Source organism: Eleutherodactylus coqui, chromosome 6, assembly GCF_035609145.1.
Source record: "Eleutherodactylus coqui strain aEleCoq1 chromosome 6, aEleCoq1.hap1, whole genome shotgun sequence".
In the NCBI taxonomy this organism is placed as follows: domain Eukaryota; kingdom Metazoa; phylum Chordata; class Amphibia; order Anura; family Eleutherodactylidae; genus Eleutherodactylus; species Eleutherodactylus coqui.
In genome coordinates this window covers 18,385,180-18,408,919 of record NC_089842.1, presented here as the reverse complement: position 1 = coordinate 18,408,919, position 23,740 = coordinate 18,385,180, and the positions used below count along the sequence as shown (strand labels likewise).

The 23,740-nt window shown below is 43.5% G+C and overlaps 1 protein-coding gene across 2 annotated transcripts; it reads left to right on the top strand.

Moving 5' to 3' along the window:
• Positions 1–15,340: 15,340 nt before the first annotated feature.
• LOC136572001 (uncharacterized) lies at positions 15,341–19,729 on the top strand. Of its 2 annotated transcripts, XM_066572628.1 has the most exons (3): positions 15,341–15,683; positions 15,720–15,898; positions 19,220–19,729. In XM_066572628.1, exons 1-3 carry the CDS (start codon positions 15,446–15,448, stop codon positions 19,412–19,414), a joined length of 612 nt encoding a protein of 203 aa, XP_066428725.1. In that variant the 5' UTR covers positions 15,341–15,445; the 3' UTR covers positions 19,415–19,729. The 2 variants fall into 2 exon arrangements, with proteins under 2 accessions (XP_066428725.1, XP_066428724.1); XM_066572627.1 differs by having other exon boundaries at positions 15,341–15,898.
• The last annotated feature ends 4,011 nt before the right edge of the window (positions 19,730–23,740 follow it).

The following is a 23,740-nucleotide window of genomic DNA, read 5'->3' as shown; positions in this document are numbered from 1 at the left end:
ATCGCTATATACAGGAGATGTATAACGTATACCAGCTGTATATATAATTATATACAGAAGGTACCCAGGTTATACCAGCATGCTTCATATCGCTATATACAGGAGATGTATAATGTATACCAGCTGTACATATAATTATATACAGGAGATACCCAGGTTATACGAGAATATCCCATATCATTATATATACAGGAGATGTATAACTTATACCAGCTGTACATATATAATTATATACAGGGGATACCCAGGTTATACCAGCATGCTCCATAGCACTATATACAGGAGATGTATAATTTATACCAGCTGTACATATATAATTATACCCAGGTTATACCAGCATGCTCCATATCACTATATACAGGAGATGTATAATTTATACCAGCTGTACATATATAATTATATACAGGAGATCCCCAGGTTATACCAGCATGCTCCAAATCACTATATACAGGAGATGTATAATGTATACCAGCTGGACATATATAATTATATACAGGAGATCCCCAGGTTATATTAACATGCTCCATATCACTATATACAGGATGTATAGCTTATACCAGCTGTACATATAATTATATACAGAAGGTACCCAGGTTATACGAGAATGTCCCATATCATTATATATACAGGAGATGTATAACTTATACCAGCTGTGCATGTATAAATTATATACAGAAGATCTCCAGGTTACACCAGCATGCTCCATATCACTATATACAGGAGATGTATAATGTATACCAGCTGTACATATATAATTTAATACACAATATACCCAGGTTATACCAGCATGCTCCATATCACTATATACAGGAGATGTATAACTTATACCAGCTGTACATATATAATTTAATACACAATATACCCAGGTTATACCAGCATGCTCCATATCACTATATACGGGATATGTATAACTTATACCAGCTGTACATATATAATTATATACAGGAGATACCCAGGTTATACCAGCCTGGTCCATATCACTTTATACAGGAGATGTATAACTTATATCAGCTGTACATATATAATTATATACAGAAGATACCCAGGTTATACCAGCATGCTCCATATCACTTTATACAGGAGATGTATAACTTATATCAGCTGTACATATATAATTATATACAGGAGATACCCAGGTTATACCAGCATGCTCCATATCACTATATACAGGAGATGTATAACTTATATCAGCTGTACATATATAATTATATAAGGAGATCCCCAGGTTATACCAGCATGCTCCATATCACTATATACAGGGGATGTATAACTTATACCAGCTGTACATATATAATTATATACAGGAGATACCCAGGTTATACCAGCATGCTCCATATCACTATATACAGGAGATGTATAATGTATACCAGCTGTGCATATATAATTATATACAGGAGATCCCCAGGTAATACCAGCATGCTCCATATCACCATATACAAGAAGATGTATAACTTGCACCAGCTGTGCATATATAATTATATGCAGGAGATACCCAGTTTATACCAGCATGCTCCATATCACTATATACAGGAGATGTATAACTTATACCAGCTGTACATATATACTTATATACAGGAGATACCCAGGTTATACCAGCATGCTCCATATCACTATATATAGGAGATGTATAACTTATACCAGCTGGACATATATAATTATATACAGGAGATACCCAGGTTATACCAGCATGCTCCATATCACTATATATAGGAGATGTATAACTTATACCAGCTGGACATATATAATTATATACAGGAGATACCCAGGTTATACCAGCATGGTCCAGATCACTATATACTGGAGATATATAACTTATACCAGCTGTACATGTATAATTATATACAGGTGACACCCAGGTTATACTAGCATGCTCCATATGCTCCATATGACTATATACAGGGGATGTATAACTTATACCAGCTGTACATATATAATTATATACAGGAGATACCAACTATTAGTAAGCTGGGCCTAAGATGGGGGGGGGCTATTATTATGAGCGGGAGGGGGGGTCACTGTGGGTCATTATTAATGAGAGGAGGTCATTGACAAGGACTATTATTATGAGGGACAAAAAAGGCTGGGCTTAATGTAAACGGGGAGTGTCCTAACATTAAAAAATATAGTGAGCATTTCTCCCTCTCTCCATTGTTGGGAGGGGGGCGCTGTGTACACTGGTTTATGTGAGCTGGACGGAGAAAACAATATCACACCAGAATACAATAAAAAATTCTCCCTTCTTAAAATAGACTTTCCTGAAGATTCTCATTGCCATCCGAAGACCCAAATATTTATGTGATTCCAGATGAGGTGGAAACCAAAGTCTGTAAATAGGTTGTTATGATAAAGTCCGGGGCGATTCTTTGTTTGCAGCGTCGTCGTCCATCACTTGGGCCGGCCGGGACTTCTCAGGGAATGTTTGTTGCTTCAAGTAATTCCAATATTGATGAATTAGGGATTGGTCATCGGGGTGCGGTATATTTTGTGCCTAGAGCGTTGCGGGGGGGGGGGGGTAGAGCCCCAAATGAGGAGAGGATTAGAGAGCGGCGCAATCAGGACAGTCATTTACCTGAAATATCAGCAGCACGTGGAAGCGGCCACAATGGGAGCGCACACCGGACTCCTCCGGGATGAGAGGCCCTTAGCTTTAACATTGCAGGATACTCGTGATGACGTTTGCTTTGCGCATGTTCACACGAGGCGGATATGCTTCGGAATTACATTCTGCAGCAGATCCACAGCTGGAAGTCTGCATCAAAACTTGTGTCCCTTTAATAATATCTAAGCCCATGTATGAGAATAGTGGCAATTTACTAACTGTCCTAGCCTATTGGGCGTAGTGCCCTACTATATAACAGGTCTGATTACCTGCTAGTTATGCTAGTATGGGTTTGCACACCTACTGTCAGCCTGAGGCTAGCCTCACTTACAATATGTTGCGTGGGAGTACTGCACTTCGATTGAGCCAAGCTAATCCAGGGTTAGGAGCACTCCTCTTCCACGGTTTCCATAAGTCATTGTTGTTGTCTAAGTGTCTGCTAGTCTGGAGGCACAACGTTATCTTTCACTCTTCTACATTAAGCTGAAAGCAAAAGACAGTCCCTGGTGGCTGCCCTCTCTCCGCAGCTCCAGCAGCTTCCATTCTCTATCAGCAGTCACAATCTGCAGGTTATTGCACCCTTGTTTAGTGGCACTCTCCAAAAGCTCCTCAGCCCTTTACACTCTCTGCACTTTCTCTTAGGCAGCAGTACCTCCAGTCTCTCCGCTGTGACTCAGCAGGCTCCAGTCTTTAGACCGTTCCCTAGGAGCATGCTCAGTTTGCCTGCATCGCGATTTGGCACAAATTTTGACAGATACTGAGATTCTGGTGCACTTTTTGTCACATTTCATAGTCCATCACCAAGGCAACCATTTGACTCTTTAGGTTAGCCCCTCATATCTAGACCACCAGGGATTTTAAGATTCACCATCTGTCTTCCATAGAGTACCAGGAATCCTTACATTGACCTCTTCCCTACTCTAGACCATCAGGGTTACTAACAGTAATCCATTCACTAATTTAGACCACCAGGGATACTGACATTAACCCATTCACTGCACTACACCATCAAGAATTCTGACAATTACTCCTTCACTGCCCTAGACCACCAGGAATACTGACTTTAACCTATTCACTGCACTAGACCACCAGGGATACTGACATTAACCTATTCACTGCACTAGACCACCGTACAATGTGGCTTATTAGGGCGCTGTACGTTAAGATGTATTTGATGCGGTTTTGTATCACTCAGCTTAAAGAAAACAGTGCCTGACTCCCTAATAACCCCGATCACCAGCTGCAAATGTTTAGCGGGTCCATCGCCAACAATTCTGCTGATAGTCATGGGCATGCAGCGGCTGGCAGCTGTGAAGAGAAGTAGTGCAGAGGAGGAGTTCCAGGCTCAACTTTTCAACTTTTGCACCATGACCCATGAGTCTTTAGCTACCCCCCTATCTGCAGGTAGAGTTGTAAGGCGCAGGCTGACAGATGACATACAAACTTTAACGCTCTATGCAATTAACTCTGTATTGATCAATTTTCAGGAGCGCATCTGCCCGTGTCACAGGGAGGTCTTGCCAATAATAACAGAAATGAATGGCTGCATGAAGAATCTTAAAGGGCTTTTTCAGGACTTAACCACTGATGACCCATTTTCAGGAAAGGTCATAATAGTTGATGGTCAATAGTCCACTGCTTAGACCACCCAGCTACCAGCTGCTATGCGGTCCGTACGAATGGAGTTGGAGGCTAACAGTACTGTCCCCATTGCAAGGGTCTAATAGTTGTGCATTAAATTCAATGGGAGCTGTGCCTGCAATACCAACCTGGGCCACAGCAATGTGTACGAAGCTGTCCACCTCTGTCTCCATTTGCACAGATAGTGGGATGGATAACAGATGATCGCTGTGGACAGGGCCAGATTAAGGCTGCCTACAGTAAGGAGCAGTCAATTATGATGACCCCTTCCATGCTTCCCCAGTTAACCCGAGACAGTGGACTAACCTCAATTTTTTTGAGCCATACTCCTTTTTCGCTAAGCCATGACCTATGTATCGCTTCATAGTAGCAGTGCTCGCTAATGACCCCTTCATAGTAATAGTGTATCTGTAAATAATACTTACCAGCTCAACATAGTGACATTGATTATGGCGCCCTTACCTCCAGTGATCATACCGTCATAATGACTCCTCTCGGCCGCAGCTTGTCTTTGCAGAATTTGACACGAGAAATTATTGACCCCTTGATTCTCCATCACATTTCCTACGGTTTCCATGCCTCCACATGATCCATAGTGACCCAGAAAATAAATTAGACCCCACTCAGTAAATGCTGCTTTTAGTGCCCTCCACACAGTATAATTGCCCCTTTTCATGCTCTTATCAATAATAATGCTGCCTCTTCTGTTTCCAGAATTAAAAATGCACCTTTTCTGCCCCCATTATAATGCCCACTTTCTGCCACCATAGTAATGCCCACTTTCTGCCCCCATAATTAACAGTGCTGCCTTTTTTACTTCCCATATTAATGCCGCATTTTCTGACCCCGTTATAAATAATGCTGTCTTTTCTGCCCTGTAATTAATTACTGCCACCTTTTCTGCTTTAGTTATAAATAATGCTGTCTTTTCTGCCCTCTTTGCTAATAATGCCTCATTTTCTGCCCCATACGCAATAATAAATAATGCCGCCTCTTATGCCACTATTTCTGCTAGTTAAAAAAGAACCTAACAAAAAAAACCATATAGTTACCCCTCACACAGCATTCCCCCAAGTCACTCCAGACCAGTCGTCTTCTCTTTCTTCCAGGTCTTCCGGGGCCACGTGGTATATGCCAAGACACATATCACGTGACCACACTGACCACGGAAGACTTGGAGGAAAGTGTGAGAAGTGACTATGCAGCTGTTCTTTTTTACCGACTGCAAAATCAGGCCAATTGCTTCTCACTGGATATGCCGAATCGGTGAGCACCCATTTTTTGAGTACCTTCAGCCTGCTGAAGAGCAGGCAGCCAGGGCTCACTCTTAGGGGAACCATGGGTCCTGGAGCTAGTGCTCTATTTGCCTGACCCCCGCCGATCAACTATTGGTGACATATCCTGAGGATGGCTCATCAATAGGAAAGTCCCAGAGTTTTGTTATTACAAAACCCGTCCAGCCTGCTGTCCCAACATAATGAGGATATACTCAAATTCTCTGCCACTCCTTCTCTTCTGGCCTTCAACTTTGGGGGCATGATATCATTGATGACATCACCAACACCAGGGTCATGTGACTGCTGCAGGCGATCACCGCTCGACCTGAATATAACTTCCTTCACGTTGTACAGCCGGCTGAGCAGGTTTTGAGGAAATAAATGTCCCTGGAAAACCCAGCAGCGTTTTGTTCACACGGATTAAAATCAATATCAGAATAATGTGACCCGGGTTCACCTCCTAATCCGTGGCAGACATCCAGCGCAGAGCCTCGGATCTCTGCTGTGGCTGCCGCAGATGCACTTCTGGATAATCCCCATTCAAGAGATCTAATCATGTCATTTCTGCTGTCTACATCGTAGAAACAAGCCGCACCCAAAGATGGTGGAATTTTGTTTTTTTCCCCATTTCACTACATTTGGAATTTTTTAAAGTTTTTCGGTACATTATACGGTACATTACATAGGACCATTGCCAAATACAACTCGTCCCGCAAAAACTAACAAGCCCTCAGACAGCTCATCTACAGTGTTGGATAAATAAAAGTGATAATTTTTTTAAAAGTGGGGAGGAACAACCAAAAATTGCGGTTAAAGGGGTTTTCCCACAACGTAAAATTGCTTCACAGCCATTCTGCACTTCCTGGTTGTGCTCACCAGGTCATGTGACTGCTGCAGCCAATCACTGTCCACAGCAGTGACCTATAGCTAGTTGTGGGAAAGCCCCTTTAAACCCCTACATGTACGGCACACGTCCGGTGTATGGAGCGGAGCTCTGCAGCTGAAAATACGCCATACAGGGTGAGTGCCAGTCGTCTTTGACAGCTGACACCTGGCTGCAACAGCCATGATCAGATATAACATGAGTTGCATCTGCTAACCCTTTAAATACCACTGTCAATTCAGACAGAGGATTTAAATGTCCCGATTTGGATGCTGGTGAAGTCCACATATCATGGCTAAACATGACCCGAGGGCTGCTTTGAATGATTGCCTATTAAAACGTGCCTGTAGCAGGTCTTAATAGAATTATGCAAACGCAGTATAAGGCTGCATTCACACGAACGTATATCGGCTCGGTTTTCACGGCAAGCCGATATACGTCGTCCTTATCTGCAGGGGGAGGGGATGGAAGAGCCAGGAGCAGGAACTGAGCTCCTGCCCCCTCTCTGCCTCCTCTCCGCCCCTCTGCACTATTTGCAATAGGGAAAGGTGGGACGGGGGTGGGGCTAATTCTCAGCACTTAGCCCGCCCCCACCCCGCCTCTTTTCATTGTAAATAGTGCAGAGGGGCGGAGAGGAGGCAGAGAGGGGGCGGGAGCTCAGTTCCTGCTCCTGGCTCTTCCATCCTCCCCCCCCCTGTAGATGAGGACGACGTATATCGACTCGGCGTGAAAACCGAGCCGATATACGTTCGTGTGAATGCAGCCCACTTCAAATGATCACAAGTTCAAATCCCCTGTGGGAACTAAACAATAATGCACCAATACAGGCCATGTGGCTTTAACATATGCAGCAAATATATATGTATACACGTTTTTGCTGTGTACTGCGTATTTTACGCCCCAAAACACCCATTTGAGTGAGCCCTTATGTTGCTTGTTATCGGAAACTGTCAGCAAGCTTATGGACAGACAACCTCACAGATTAGCTACTTATAAAATTCAGGGGGGCTTGTTATATTAGATGAGTCTACAATGCCTGGTGTAAAGACAAGATCTCCCAGAATGCAAAGCAACAGAGAAAATTCTGAACAGACATTGACCCAACCAGGAATGCTGGAAGATTTCAGCTCTGAAGCCTGCAGAATTGTGACTGAAACCTTAGATGTGATCAGAGTATAAACTTGATCAGTGGATTCTAAATAATTTTGCATTTGTGTATTAGAAATGTAGTTTCTGGACTACCAGATGCCAGATGGAAGGAAGTTCTGCTGTATATCCAGTGGAATCACTTCAATACCCATTTTATTAATCGGGCTTTTTTATACAGCGAAATTTGATAATCTGGCACTTGACAATTCTGGATTAATGGAATTGTACATCATGAAGTCTATTTTGATATCTCTTCCACAGGTTACTATTTCTACATGTGACAGACGTGTTCTCCATTGTCTCATGTAGCGCATGTTATCCATCTGCTGGAGGTTTGGGGGGTGATTAGGGGGACTTCCTGAATCTCCAATCATCTCATTGTTCTTATATTAGCTACGACTCAAAATAGCCTCCTGCTATAAATAGCTGCTGGTGAAGTAGGAGACCCTGGAGCCTCATCACAACAACGCAGCACACGCGTCACACCACTGGTTTACCCTTGCAATTTACTGTATGTGGAAACAATCAGTAAGCAACATCATAGTCAGAATCTCCAGAGACAGACAGATAGACAGACAGACAGAAATAGATAGATGATAGATAGATAGATAGATAGATAGATACCTGTAGATAGATAATGTAGTGGCCTTGTATATGCTTTCCTGGCCCCCTCCATAATGTCATATATGTATACTTATGTAGATGCTCTGTGCAAAACTGTCTTGGCATTCTGTTATGTGTATTGCACAGCTGCAGCAAATGAGAGGTTAATGTCTGCAAAGTATGAGCTGACTGTCTGGTAAGGCTGCCTGTCCATGGACGCTGCGGTATCCTGCTGCGGATCTCCGTCGCAGGAGCCGCCACCCGGGAGCAGATGGATCTCCGCCAGTCCGCCTATCTGACAGATGAGCTGACCACGGAGAATCGCGGCGAATCGTAGCATGCCGCAATTTGCCGGCCGCGAGCGGAGAATCGCAATGATTTTCCGCTCGTGGACAGGGGGGAAGTGCATGTTTCATTGCATTCCCCGCGGAGTATTGCCGCAGGGAATGCAATGAAAATCTGCCCGTGGACAGACAGCCTAAATGTAACAATTTCTATCCTGTCACATGGTATGAGTGAGGGTATAAATGTGAGTGCTGTAGAGCATGAAAAGAGTTCTTCCATCTTGAGTTCCATCTGATAGAGAAAAGCACAGAGGAACATGGAGGCACCTTTAGCCCTCGTGTGTGGAAGATGGAAGAGGAGGAGAGATTTCCCGGAGTGCCTACTTCTATGAAAAGAGAGTGGGCCCCCAAAGAGAGAGAGAGAGAGTGAGCAGCAAGTGAGTGCATTCTTTCATGGCCAAGTGCAGAGGTACTCATTCATAAGTGTTTCACACCCGAGTATCCTGTAGTCTGGGACTGCCAGGTGGAGGTACTCTAGTTTATCTAATTCCTGCTTTCATTGTTCAAACTCCAGCGTCCAGAAGTCTGGGTCCTGCTGAGTGGAGGTACACATCTTTATTTAGTCCCACACAGGCGTCCTGAAGTCTGGGTCTGCCGTGTGGAGGTACTCTAGTTTATCTAATTCCTGAACTTCTCAAATCTGTAATCTGTGCCTTGTGTATTGCTGAAGTTGCGTTAGGTAAAGTTGTTCCAGGCCCTGACCCTGACCCAGGGTCCTGAGGTACTCTATCACTGTCTGGGGCTCGATTATTTCCCTGCCGGGTGGAGTCACCCATGAAAACCTCAACAGCTGTTCTCCTGTTTATTGGGCATCTCCATGCTGGGGGTCTCAGGAAGAGGTCCAGCGCTGCCCTGGCCTTGGCTGCATGCGTCCCTCTGGGAGGGAGTGTGGTAAGTGCCGCCGTGACAAGCCAGCATCTTGCCCTCTCAGCTCCTCAGCATATGACATGTGTTCGGGGTCACCCTACGGGGTGCTGCAGATAGATAGATAGATAGATAGATAGATAGATAGATAGATAGATAGATAGATAGATAGATAGATAGATAGATAGATAGATAGATAGATATGAGATAGATATGAGATAGATAGATAGATAGATAGATAGATAGATAGATAGATAGATAGATAGATAGATATGAGATATAGATAGATGGATATTCTTTCACATAGCTGCAGTTTTTCTTTATATATAACATACAATAGATCTGATATGGCACACATCATTCTGTGCCCGCGGCACTCAGTGCTTCACCCTTCAGCCTGGGCACTAGCCAAAGCCATTAGCAGGTGTCAGGCCCAGGATGGTACTCAGAGCTCCTATAAACCTCGCTTCTGATTCTTCCCTTGTCACATCCGTTCCTCCTTGGCAGGGGATGTCACTGCTTATGGGATGGGTCCCTCCGTCTGTCTCTGCATCTGGGTGTGTTGGACGTCGGGGACAGGATGTTTTTGTGTTTTAACAATGGCCGCATCCCTGGCTGCCTAAATTATCTGCAGTTGTTTGTATGTCCTGTACCCAGATACCGTAACAAACAAATTGATCCTTATGACTCGGAGCTCCGGCTATAAACATAATAGGTGGAGTCATGGAGGATGCGGTGGAGAAGCTTCTGGACCGTTGTAAAGGGGGTTTCCAGGACTGGAAGACTGGTGACCATAATAGATTGTCCGGGGTCCGCTGATCAGTTGATTCTCTTGCCTCCAATCAATGTAGCCATGCCAGACATCCGCATTGGAATCGGAGCCAGAAGCTTCCAATTAAGCCTTTCCAATCCCCTGTCTGACGTCTGAAGACATTCTGACTGGAGGCTGTACAGCTCCAATGTCGGAGGATTTCCGGCAGGGTATTCTTACTGTATATTACTGGTGGCTCTGTTGTTGGGGGCCTCTCCAGCATGTCCCATATTGCAGTACTGGCTCTAGCTAGCAGACGGCGTCCTTGTCTAATGGCAGAAAGAAAAAGCCCCCTAGGAAACCCTGAATCCAAAATTGGATTGCAAAGGGTTAAATCAATAGGAGCAATGCCTTCTCTTACACTTGTGGCTGCAACCACTATGAGGAGCTCAAAGTGTAATGGAAGACACCACTCCCATTGAAATCTATGGCAGCGAAGCCTTCCGTTACACTTTTAGCTACGACCTAAATGCGGACATCCAGCACTGACAGCGGGTAGGAGGATCAGCTTTTCAGCATGGATCCCAAGTGGCAAACCCCCGCTGATCAACTATTGATGGCCTATCCTGAGTATAGGTCATCAGTAGTAAATGCCTGGAATACCTTTTTAACCACATAACAGTTTTTCCTGAAAAGTGCTTGGTGAAACGGACCTTTCAGTTTACCCTGAGTACCATTCCTGCAGGGGAAGCTGCTTTTCTGAAGGCCCTATATCTGGATAGATCAGAGCCAGAGCCACAGCTTTAAAATAAAAACAGAATCGCTTCTCTAGCCCTTTTAGAGATAGAGCAGGTTGAATTGGCAGCTGCATGTACTAAACTCACAGCTCACTTCAGTCTACGCAGAGGAGAGGGGGGGCAGCAGAGAAGTAGCATGGAGAGAAGAACGATCTGAATTCTCACGGCCCTTATGATGACCCCAGCGGAGGGGGTCACATGAACTTTTAACCATTCCTCCCCTCCCATATTTGTTGTCTTGTTTTCTAATTGTCTCATATTAGGGGAGTGTTTTCCAGAAACTGAGTGATTAGATGGGCACTTGCTGTGCTTAACGAGGCTGTTTAACCATTCAGATGTTTGTCAGTGCTGACTGCAGCACCTAATTGGTTTTACGGGGAAAAAAACCCTTTTTTTCACAATGGTTTATTATTGGAAAAAAAATCTCCAAATAATTGTGAGCTCTGCATTCACAATCACCCATATAGAATCAACACTAAACGTCATAAAAACACCCTGCCAAAATAGCCAACGACTTTAGGTGACAATGCAGGGGATAATACAGAGTGACTCCTTCCTTTCTCATCACTGTGACAGTGGCACTCGTGGTATGGCGGGAGGAAGGGAGTAAACTGATTGGTGGAGGTGGGGGAGCAGCAGGAAGGGAGTAAACTGATTGGTGGAGGTGGGGGAGCAGCAGGAAAGGAGTAAACTGATTGGTGGAGATGGGGGAGCAGCAGGAAGAGAGTAAACTGATTGGTGGAGGCAGGGGAGCAGCAGGAAGGGAGTAAACTGATTGGTGGAGGTGGGGGAGCAGCAGGAAAGGAGTAAACTGATTGGTGGAGATGGGGGAGCAGCAGGAAGAGAGTAAACTGATTGGTGGAGGCAGGGGAGCAGCAGGAAGGGAGTAAACTGATTGGTGGAGGCAGGGGAGCAGCAGGAAGGGAGTAAACTGATTGGTGGAGGCAGTTCCCGCCGCCATTCACCAGCAATCAGTAGTGTGTACGGGCAGTGTTAGGTATAGGATTACCGCTGGCGGCCAGTGGTCGCGCTCTGCTCCTCCTGGTGCCGCGGGTGTCAGTGCGGGCGGCTCTGGTCGAGATTCCCCCGTGTTGGTGGTTGCCAGCTCCCGCCGACAGCGCATGCCCGTCGTGCTCGGGAACGCGCTCCCTCTGGCCAGCCTCGTGGCTATCTGTATAGTACACGGGCCTGGGGAGAGCTGTGTCCCGTACACGGGTCTTATCATCTCCCCTATAGGCGTGTCACCTTTCCCCGCCCTGGCTGGGCGGGGACTTTCACATATAAGGCTGCTGAGTGCTAGCAGAGGTTGCCAGTGTTCGGTTAGACTTAGCTCTGCTAGCTCCCGCATATACTGTACCTGACTGTTCTGTTCTTTGACCCATTTAAGCCTTTGACTCCGCTCCTGTCTTGCTCCTTTTTGTACTGCGCACATGGATTTCCCTGACTACTCTCTGTGTTACCCTCTGTTGTTTTGCTCTTGGTAGGTTTTGACCCGCCTTGTTTGACCATCCGTCTCCTGTCCCTCTCCCTTGGGGTCCCTGTCACTAGGTCAGAGTAGGGACTGCCACCCAGTTGACGCCCTGGGGGCTTAGCCCAGGGGGGCAAGTAAGTAGGAATACAGGAGTGAGCTGGTTGTAGGGACCCCCCTATGGTTATCTGTCCCCTACCAGCTGTAACAGACAGCAGTGCAGAGGAGAAAAAGAACTGTTCTCCTCCCCTGCTATGAACATGCGGACGTGCAATCCTACAATAGTGCCGGTCATCTTGAATTTCAGGCACGTTCACTCTATAAGACATACCGCGTTTCCCCGAAAATAAGACAGTGTCTTATATTAATTTTTGTTCAAAAAGGTTTAACTTTTTTACATGTATAACTGCCTGGACACTATTTAAAGGGGTTGTCCCGCGCCGAAACCTTTTTTTTTTTTTTTCAACCCCCCCCCCCCCCCCCCCGTTCGCCGCGAGACAACCCCAATGCAGGGGTTAAAAAAGAACACCGGAGAGCGCTTACCTGAATCCCCGCGCTCCGGTGACTTCTTACTTACCTGATGAAGATGGCCGCGGGGATCTTCTCACTCGGTGGACCGCAGGGCTTCTGTGCGGTCCATTGCCGATTCCAGCCTCCTGATTGGCTGGAATCGGCACGTGACGGGGCGGAGCTACACGGAGCCGGCATCCAGCACGAGCAGCCCCATTGAAAGAAGAAGAAGACCGGGACTGCGCAAGCGCGGCTAATTTGGCCATTAGACGGCGAAAATTAGTCGGCTCCATGGAAACGAGGACGCTGGCAACGGAGCAGGTAAGTGAAAAACTTCTTATAACTTCTGTATGGCTCATAATTAATGCACGATGTACATTACAAAGTGCATTAATATGGCCATACAGAAGTGTATAGACCCACTTGCTGCCGCGGGACAACCCCTTTAAATTGGCTTTTTAAATTAACTGTTAGCAGGGCTTAATTTTGGAGTAGGGCTCCAAAAATATTTCAAGCATCCTCAAAAATTCTGAAAAATCATGCTATGTCTTATTTTCAGGGTATGTCTTATTTTCAGGGAAACCGGGTAGTGACTTTTTCCCTCCACTTTTTATAGAGTGAAAAATGCGATAATTAAAAAATATATATAATGGAAAAATATCTCCCTTCCCCCTCTGATATGTTCTGTGGTCTATTGTGAATAACATATGGTTAGATTAGATTTCCAAATCGCCTCTTTTTACATTTATTTACATTTTAGACAGTGACCCTACTTTTTTGGAATTGGGGTTGTACTTACTTGAGGCATGAATTTATAAATCTGCAATAAAAAGTGAACTTTTAAGAAGGGTTTTTCCAATTGTAATGTATCTAGTGTTGACCCCTTAGTCCCAGACTCTGCACGTTGCGTTAGTCTCGGATTGTCCTGTACGTTCCGGTCGTCTACACTTGGCAGCGTTGATGTTGTATGTTTAAGATGTTTTGTATTTGCTGTTTTCCTCAGCTTTTTGCATGCATACAGTACATCCTTCCTCCTCTCTGGAGGATCACGCTGCTGCCAATATGACTGTCTCTCTCTGACCACAGAAAGTTAACAGATTGTTCTTCTCTAGAAGCCCACACAAATAAAGGGGCTTTTCCCTTGTGTGCAGAGGAGCTTTATGGAATTTCTTAGGCTTGACGTGAAGGATCATTATCTGCAGTCTTAAGGGACAACAATGGGGTCTGACGACAGCCCCTCTGCACCAGGTTTCTTCCAGGTGCTGTGAGGCATCTTTTTAGTATAATTGAAGTATATTGTCTACTAGTATTTGATGCAATTTAAATTTCCTACTTGGAGACATAAATCCTAGAAATAGAAAACAATGTGGAGAGACCACGCACACGTCTCCAGGAAACTATTGTGTTCAGGGACATAATCCTCTGACATACATTAGACGTAATCCCCATTTACACACAAAAGATGATCACACAAAATTTGTTAAAAACATAGGGGGACTTGTTATTTGTATATCCCCAACTTATTCTGCAGCACTTTCAGGTAATTTGTTTATTACCCCCCAGAAAGCTGGGTACTCATTTTATCGAGGAAGGCTGAGTCAACCTTGAGCCAGCTACCTGAACCACGTGGGGATTGAACCTGCAACCTTCAGGTCATGAGTGAGAGCTTAGGACTGCATTTCGCTGTATTAACACTCTGTGCCATATGTGATAGGATGATTAACAGTTTGTGCGATCATTTTGCATAAGCTGCTAATCGGCACTGATGCTCATTAGTAACTTATTAGCCTCATTTGCATGTAAATGAGCCTACCTTCACTGTATGCAGATAACAGCGGGTGGTCTGTTATTTGCATACAGCTCCTTTGTTCTCCAGTGGGACTGCAGCTGAATACAATATTATCAGTACTCCCATGGAGAAACACAGCGTGCGGTCTCTGCTATCAGCTCTCCGGCCAAACAATGAATTTTAAGCTGAATTAAAAATCATCGTTTGACCGAAACGCAAACAATGGTAGCATTTCCACGCAATGAATTTCGCTCAAAAGCCATCGTTTGAGCTAATTTTTAAGCGATAATCGTTGCGTGTAAATGGGGCTTTAAGCTCTATTCAGACTGCATCTGAGCATTTTATTGGTGGAATATATCAGAAAAACATGACTGCATTCTATCAAAAACAGCGCCACACTTGTACACAGGTTATTTGTGGTTCTGCAGATCCATATTCACTACAAACTGATATCAGAGACACCCCATAGACGGGTGTAGAAGAATGCAGACCTGTTCCTATAATCCTGTACGACCTGTTAAGTATGATATTGAAGTATGATATTTGTGGCCAATTTAAAGGCGTCAGCGTTACTTTATATACTGTGAAGATGGAAATCCGTTGTTACTTATTTAAACTTTAGACGGTGACATTCTTTACATAATGATAGTCACTTGCAGGGTGTCACATATGATGTGATGTAACGTCAGCCTGGAGCAGGAAGGTCTGTGCGCTGAGAAGGAAGGAGACGGAGATGTATAGAGCGTTCTCCAGGACAATGTCAGAAGAAGATGGTCCACCACCACCACCAGCTTATGAGGATCTGTATCTACAATATGGCCTTTCAGAGAGATTGTTTACCATCTTCCAACTGGCACAATGGCGGTATTAATCCAATCAGTCACTTGGTGCCACCTATAACATCTATAGACCTGCCCCCACCATACTCATTAGAAGATCCCACACCACGAGAAGGTCCTGCACCACGAGAAGGTCCTGCACCACGAGAAGGTCCTGCACCACGAGAAGGTCCTGCACCACAAGAAGGTCCTGCACCACGAGAAGGTCCTGCACCACGAGAAGATCCCATACAAGCAGAATATCCTGCACCAAGACCAAACATCCAACAACATAATCTCATATTATCTGAGTCTACAAAATACCCCAGTCGTATGACTTGTTCTGTAATTAACTTCATCCTCTGCCCGCTGCTTGGAATATTTCCGCTCTGGTACTCTATAAAGGTGAGTTATATAGTTGCAGGGTGGAGGCAATGCGGAGATTGGGGGAGATTTATCAAGTCAAAACAGGTGTAGAAATAATTTGCAAATTTTTGCGCAAAGTTAGGACCTGTACATTTATGTAGAATTTACGCCAGTAATGGGCACAGCTGGCATAGATTTCTGTGTAGGCGCAGGGTCAGCTCATGGTGTTCCTAATATAGGAAGAGGATCGTGCCTTTTCTTATATTAGGCCACCTGCACATAAACGGGTCGGATTCCGCATGTACCTGTACGTTGTCTTCATAATCTGTACTGCAGATGGTCCGCAGGGCTCGCCGTCGGACATGCACAGTACGGATTATATTTTTAACCCCTTAAGGACCAAGCTGTTTTGTACCTTAAGGACCAGACACTTTTTAGGGATTTTACCCATGTGGCGGTTTTACTGCTCTTTTTGTTTCCTTTAGCTACCAAAATTATTTTTGCTGCGTTTTTTTTTTTCCGTGACATAAAGGACTATTTTTTTATATCTTTTTCACTGACTTTTTTTCCCCGTTTTTTAGTTTTATTGTGGGTAAGAAGCTTAAAAAAAATCATTTTTTTAACATTTATAATTTTATTTTAAATTATTTTTATATTTACACTAAAATAAAGTATGGGAACGGGTTCCTCTATTTGTTTCGGACATTTTGATATATAGTATGTATGGTTTTGGTTTACAGGGCGCATACGGCGACGGTTTTTTGTTGGCGTCTGCTTTGTGTTATTCTCTTTCTTATGTATGTATTGTTGTTTTATTCTGTTATTTTGTTTTACTTATGTATGTAATTGTGTTTTTTACTATCTGTGTCCCCCATGACGTCATATAAGACCTCTGGGGGACATTCACATTTTTATTTTTTTATTTTATTTGACACTTTCCCACTGTAGCTGGGGCGTCCATTGGAGCCCTAGTTACAGGGGAAAGCAACCCCTGTGGTGACATTAGTCACTTGCAGAGCTGCCAGGGTCTAGTCTGACCCTCCAGCTCTGCAGTAGCAGGGAATCCTGGGAGGTCACATGACCCACCGAGGTTCCCTTAGTGAAAGTACATGTTACTTTCACTTTCCCCATACAGTGCTCATTGAGCACTGTATATCGGGGAAGCAGAAGGCAGGAAGGGTTAAAAACCCCTCCTGCCTTCTGCTCCGGGTTATCAGCTGTCACTAACAGCTGATAACCTGTTTCTGCCTCTGACTGATTGCAGAGACAGGAGACTTAAGGCACCGCCGTAATTTTACTATCGGCGGTGCTCTAACCCCAGGACCAGCCGCCGTAAATTTACCGTGCCTGGTCCTAAACGGGTTAAACTCCTGCTTTACCCGCGTCATCGCATTGACGTGGAATCCATGACCTCTCTGCAATGTCAATTGTTGAAGGACTGCAGGTTGGATGGCTTCCATTGACTTCAATGGGTGGGGATAATATTCAGACCAACGTTTCAAAAAGTGGTGTTAATGGATCTTCCCTATCATGACCGGAGGGAGTAGTTATGGGGCAGTTTAACTGCAGGAGAGCAAAACATGCCCATATAGAAGCCTAATTAATTAGACCAGTGTTTCACCTGTCGGTCTAAGTAACGCCTGTGCCCGGATACGCGACACAAATGTATTAAGAGGTGCAAGCCACATTTGTCTCATCTGACGGCACTTCCATGGGTCATATGAAAACCAACGTCACCTCCAACCTGACATCGGATTTTGCTATAATCTCCACCAGTGTGTAGTGTATATTTTAGTAATTGTGGTGGGCCCTAAAGTCCTTTTTGAGGTAGAATACGCCTACGGTTTTGGAACTGTACGCGGGCTGATGAGCGTTACAAAAACATGAATGTTTTAAAATCCAAATAATTTCTGGAAAACATGTACGACGACAGCGCTAAATACCTCATTGTAAAGAGGAAGGACCAATGTGCCCGGCAACAAGAGTCTGATCTCCGTATGGCATTATCGGGTGATGCAATAGCGCCGCCATCTTGAGGTAGTAAAATTACCGTGCCGCATGGCTAATAATGAGTGTAGCTCTGGACTCCAGCGGGCTATCATGTCACGTGAGGCGTTGTTGGACTCATCTCAGTGAGTTCTACAACTATACTGGGGAAAAAAAGTACATAGTGAACATCTGAGAAGATTGTGGTGCACATTACTGACCTCAAACGGCTTATAAGGACTTCAAAATGATCGAAAATGCATTCAGGAGGATCATGAAAATTGCAAAAAGTGTAAAATCACTAATGGCGAAGGTCAAAAGGCTTATTGGAAGTGTCTCAAAGTTAAGGCAGCAGAGCGCCACGTGCGATGTGGACATGCTGCTGTTCGGGGAAATGATGGCGGCTTACTCTGAGACTATAAAGCCGTTCAGTGAAAACAAGATTGTCGTTACAAGGGCCCATCATACTAGCTGGAGATTTCAATAACGATGCCAAACTGAGTTTACAGACTTTAATCTTTATGAAAACGCATTAAAATCTAGATTATCTCCCACGACTCCGGGGTACAAATAGAGATGGTAATATGTATGCCGGTCTCTTACCATATACATATATTACTTCTCACATCACAGACCCGTCGGACATGACGCGGTTCGTATTCTATGCCCCTAAAGACTTGCAGCCGTGTCGGCGACACAGCCTGATTTATATATTTACTAGTATTTATTACGAAATTCTACGGTAGTGCCAGTGTTTTGGGTGGTGCGTTGTGACACACAGCTGTGCTACATGCACGTCACACACACACGGCTTTGCTACATGCATGTCACACACACACAGCTCTGCTACATGCATGTCACACACACACAGCTCTGCTACATGCATGTCACACACACACAGCTCTGCTACATGCATGTCACACACACACAGCTTTGCTACATGCATGTTACACACACACTGCTCTGCTTCAGGCATGTCACACACACACTGCTCTGCTACATGCATGTCACACACACAGCTCTACTACATGCACATCACACACACAGCGCTGCTACACTGCTTTTGCATATGAGCTGCATGTGATGTAGGAACTTCAGCAGCTTGCTGAGGAGACATGTTCGCTCGTAGCTTTCACATATGAGTTGCATGTGTTTTACGGACTTCAGCTGGTGGCTGAGGTGGAATTGTGGCTTGTCGCTGTGTGATGTGAGCTGCATTCGCTTCACGGCGGCGTTGAACCCTCTGCGGTGCTCCTATCTATCCGTCTGTTTGTCTTTCTGTCTGTCTTTCTATCTATCTATCTCTCATATCTATCTATCTATCTCATATCTATTAGAAAATGTTTGTAATGAATGCATTTTTGTCTCTCGCAGATCCGGAGAGGTGATCGCTGGACAGCAATGAGATATTCTCCTACAGCCTGCAAACTAAACACATTTGCTGTGTCTTTAATTGTGATGCTGTATTTGTCCTTAAGCACCATACTCCCGGTCTTTCTCGTCGCTCGGAACAGCACAGCGTCCCCTGAGTCCTACGTGCCGCCATATAGTGAGTTGTACCCGCCCTGATTCTATACTTGTATGATCCAGGACTGCGGCGCTCAGAGCCTTGTTGTATGTGGACTATATTTATAGTGTTTGTACCTCAGTCCATCACAGGAGCTACGAGGCGGGAAGAAGCTGCTGGTATTAGACCGCCATGTATACTGCTGATTGTTTCTCACGGGCCGCTACGGCTCGCGGCTCGTTCACATCTGCGTTTTGTTTTCCATTTTTAACCGATCTGATTGCGAAACAGATTTACCGCAGAACCGAACAGAAACCGCAGTTTCCTTCTTTTAACCCGTTTCCTTTATTATCAGTTTTTTTCTGTTTCATTCCATTTGCCGCCATTTTTAACGGATCCGTTTTGCATTGTATTTTCTTTCTTCCCTTCTGTATTTACAAATGGATCCGCTAAACAGACAATAAAAACGCAAACCTTTCCAGTCAGTTCTGTCAGGCTTTGAGTAGAATGTAGCGATGCCCCCTGTTGCCCCTCCCCCCCCCCCCCCCCGTCACAACTCTCAGTATGCAGCACTTTACACAAGACATCTATTGTCTGAATTATCACTCAGAAGAGCGAATGCAAACGACAGCCGCTCTTTGCAAACATGGATGCCAACAGCGTGACGAGCGATAATTCGATTAATGGTCATTTAGTTTCAGCTCACCTAACAAATACTCAATGGTCGGTCAAGAATCATCCGGTATAAAGTCGCAGTCGCCCATATTTAAATAACTTGTGAACGAATCAGCACGAAGATCCGCCCTAGAAACGTGTGAATGCTTTTAAACAACCGCCGGCCGTACGCTTCAGCGACTATTCTGAGTGACTGAACAATATTAGCTCAGTGTCAAGGAACCCCAAGGCTGTATTTACACGTGTCTTTTTTGTTTCACAAAACCTGCACGACAAGAGGCGCCATTATTTTCAATGGGTCTATTTCCATGTGCGATTTTTCCGTCGCAGCGATACTGCGGGGCAGAAGAAATGCAGAATTTTCTATTTCACTGCCATTTAGCAGCAAACTCACTCATCATTTCCTGCGGGCAATTTAAAAGTTGCAGTGGAGTCGCATGGACGCGCCGGTGCGTTTCGAATTTTAAAAATTTTCCTATTGAAAAAACAAGAAAATTGCATGTTTAACGATGCAATGCAATTTTCTTACAAATCGCATGGCCCTCAATGAAAATCGCAATTTTACAAGTGCGATATCGGTCCAAGTTTCTCGGACGGACATTGCGCTCGCACTGTGTAAGTATAGCCGCACACTTGAGTTCAGACATAACACTTGGGAATCATGGGAAGACGATATAAATCCTACTGCCGCAGGCCATATCATAATATTGCACTATAATGTATAATTGGGGGCTGCCAGACCAATCAGGGGGCAATTAAATCAGTCATACTTATGGCAGATCCTATTCTTCAAACCCAGAGAGAACATCCAACCGAGGTGACTGGTAGAATAGTTCCCAGAATAGAAAAACAGCGCCACACCTGTACTCGGGTTACTTGTGGTATTGCAAATCCCCATTCACTTCAAAAAGATCTGAGCTGCAATACCAGACACGACCCATAGATGGGTGTAGAAGAAGGTAGACCTGTTCCTCTAATACTGTACGACCTGTTTAATATGATATTGAAGTATGATATTTGTGGCCAACTTAAAGGCGTCAGCGTTACTATATAGAGAGTGCAGATGGAAATCCGTTGTTTCGTTAAACTTTGACGGTGACATTCTTTACATAGCGATAGTCACTTGCAGGGTGTCACATATGATGTGATGTAACGTCAGCCTGGAGCAGGAAGTTCCCTGCACTCAGAAGGAAGGAGACGGAGATGTATAGAGCGTTCTCCAGGACAATGTCAGAAGAAGATGGTCCACCACCACCACCAGCTTATGAGGACCTGTATACATCTGACCAGCAATATGACGTATACTGTATCTATAATATGGCCTTTCAGAGAGATTATTTACCATCTTCCAACTGGCAGAATGGCGGTAATAATCCAATCAGTCACTTGATGCCACCTATTACATCTATAGACCTGCCCCCACCATACTCATTAGAAGGTCCTGCACCACGAGAAGGTCCTGCACCACGAGAAGGTCCCGCACCACAAGAAGGTCCTGCACCAACACCAAACATCCAAGAACAAAATTTCCTATCTTTCCCTGCTTTAAGGCAACCCAGTTTTATAGTCTGGTCTCTAATTAACTTCATCCTCTGCCCGGTGCTTGGAATATTTCCGCTCTGGTACTCTATAAAGGTGAGTTATATAGGTGCAGGGTGGAGGCAATGCGGAGATTGGGGGAGATTTATTAAGTCAAAACAGGTGTGAAAAAAGTATCTGTCCCGTCCTGCGTATGAGGAATATGAGGTCTTGGCTCGGCTCACAGCATGATATTGAACAGTTTTGTTATTGTGGCCTGTACTTCTGGTGGGCGGTATCTAACCAAATCTGGTAGGATCCCATTTTTGACAACTTATGGGTGGGATTTACTTAGTTACTTCCTGCAGTGTTATCCATCAATCTATCTACTTTTCTATCTTTCTATATCTATCTATCTATATCATATCTATCTTTATCTATCTGTTTATCTATCTATCTCATATCTATATTTCTATGTCTATCTATCTATCTATCTATCTATCTATCTCATATGTATCTCATATCTATCACATATCTATATATCTATCTTATATCTATCTATCTATCTATCTCATATCTATCTATCACATATCTATCTTTCTATCTATCTCATATCTACCTATCTATATCATATCTATCTTTCTATCTTCTATCTATCTATCTATCTATCTCATATCTATCTTTCTACCTTCTATCTATCTCATATCTATCTATCTATATCATATCTACCTATCTATCTATCTATCTATCTATCTATCTATCTATCTCATATCTATATTTCTATCTGTTATCTATCTATCTATCTATCTATCTCATATCTATCTTTCTATCTTCTATCTATCTCACATCTATCTATCTCATATCTATCTATTTATCTCATATGTATCTTTCTATATCTATCTATCTCATATCTATCTATTTATCTATCTCATATCTATCTATCTATCTCATATCTATCTATCTCATATCTATCTATCTATCTATCTCATATCTATCTATCTCATATCTATCTATCTATCCCCTATCTATCTCATATCTATCTATCTATCTATCTCATATCTATCTATCTCATATCTATCTATCTATCTATCCCATATCTATCTATCTCATATCTATCTATCTATCTCCTATCTATCTATCTCTCATATCTATCTATCTATCTCCTATCTATCGATCTCATATCTATCTATCTATCTCATATCTATCTATCTATCTCATATCTATCTATCTATCTATCTATCTCTCATATCTATCTGTCTATCTCTCATATCTATCTATCTATCTATCTCATATCTATCTATCTATCTCTCATATCTATCTATCTATCTCATATCTATCTTTCTATCTTCTATCTATCTCACATCTATCTATCTCATATCTATCTATTTATCTCATATGTATCTTTCTATATCTATCTATCTCATATCTATCTATTTATCTATCTCATATCTATCTATCTATCTCATATCTATCTATCTCATATCTATCTATCTATCTATCTCATATCTATCTATCTCATATCTATCTATCTATCCCCTATCTATCTCATATCTATCTATCTATCTCATATCTATCTATCTCATATCTATCTATCTATCTATCCCATATCTATCTATCTCATATCTATCTATCTATCTCCTATCTATCTATCTCTCATATCTATCTATCTATCTCCTATCTATCTCTCATATCTATCTATCTATCTCATATCTATCTATCTATCTCATATCTATCTATCTATCTATCTATCTCTCATATCTATCTGTCTATCTCTCATATCTATCTATCTATCTATCTCATATCTATCTATCTATCTCTCATATCTATCTATCTATCTATCTATCTATCTATCTATCTATCTATCTCATATCTATCTATCTTTCCGTCTGTTTGTCTTTCTGTCTGTCTTTCTATCTATCTATCTCATATCTATTATAAAATGTTTGTAATGAATGCATTTGTCTCTCACAGATCCGGAGAGGTGACCGCTGGACAGCAATGAGATATTCTCCTACAGCCTGAAAACTAAACACATTTGCTATGTCTTTAATTGGGATGCTGTATTTGTCCTTAAGCACCATACTCCCGGTCTTTCTCGTCGCTCGGAACAGCACAACGTCCCCTGAGTCCTACGTGCCGCCATATAGTGAGCTGTACCCGCCCTGATTCTATACTTGTATGATCCAGGACTGCGG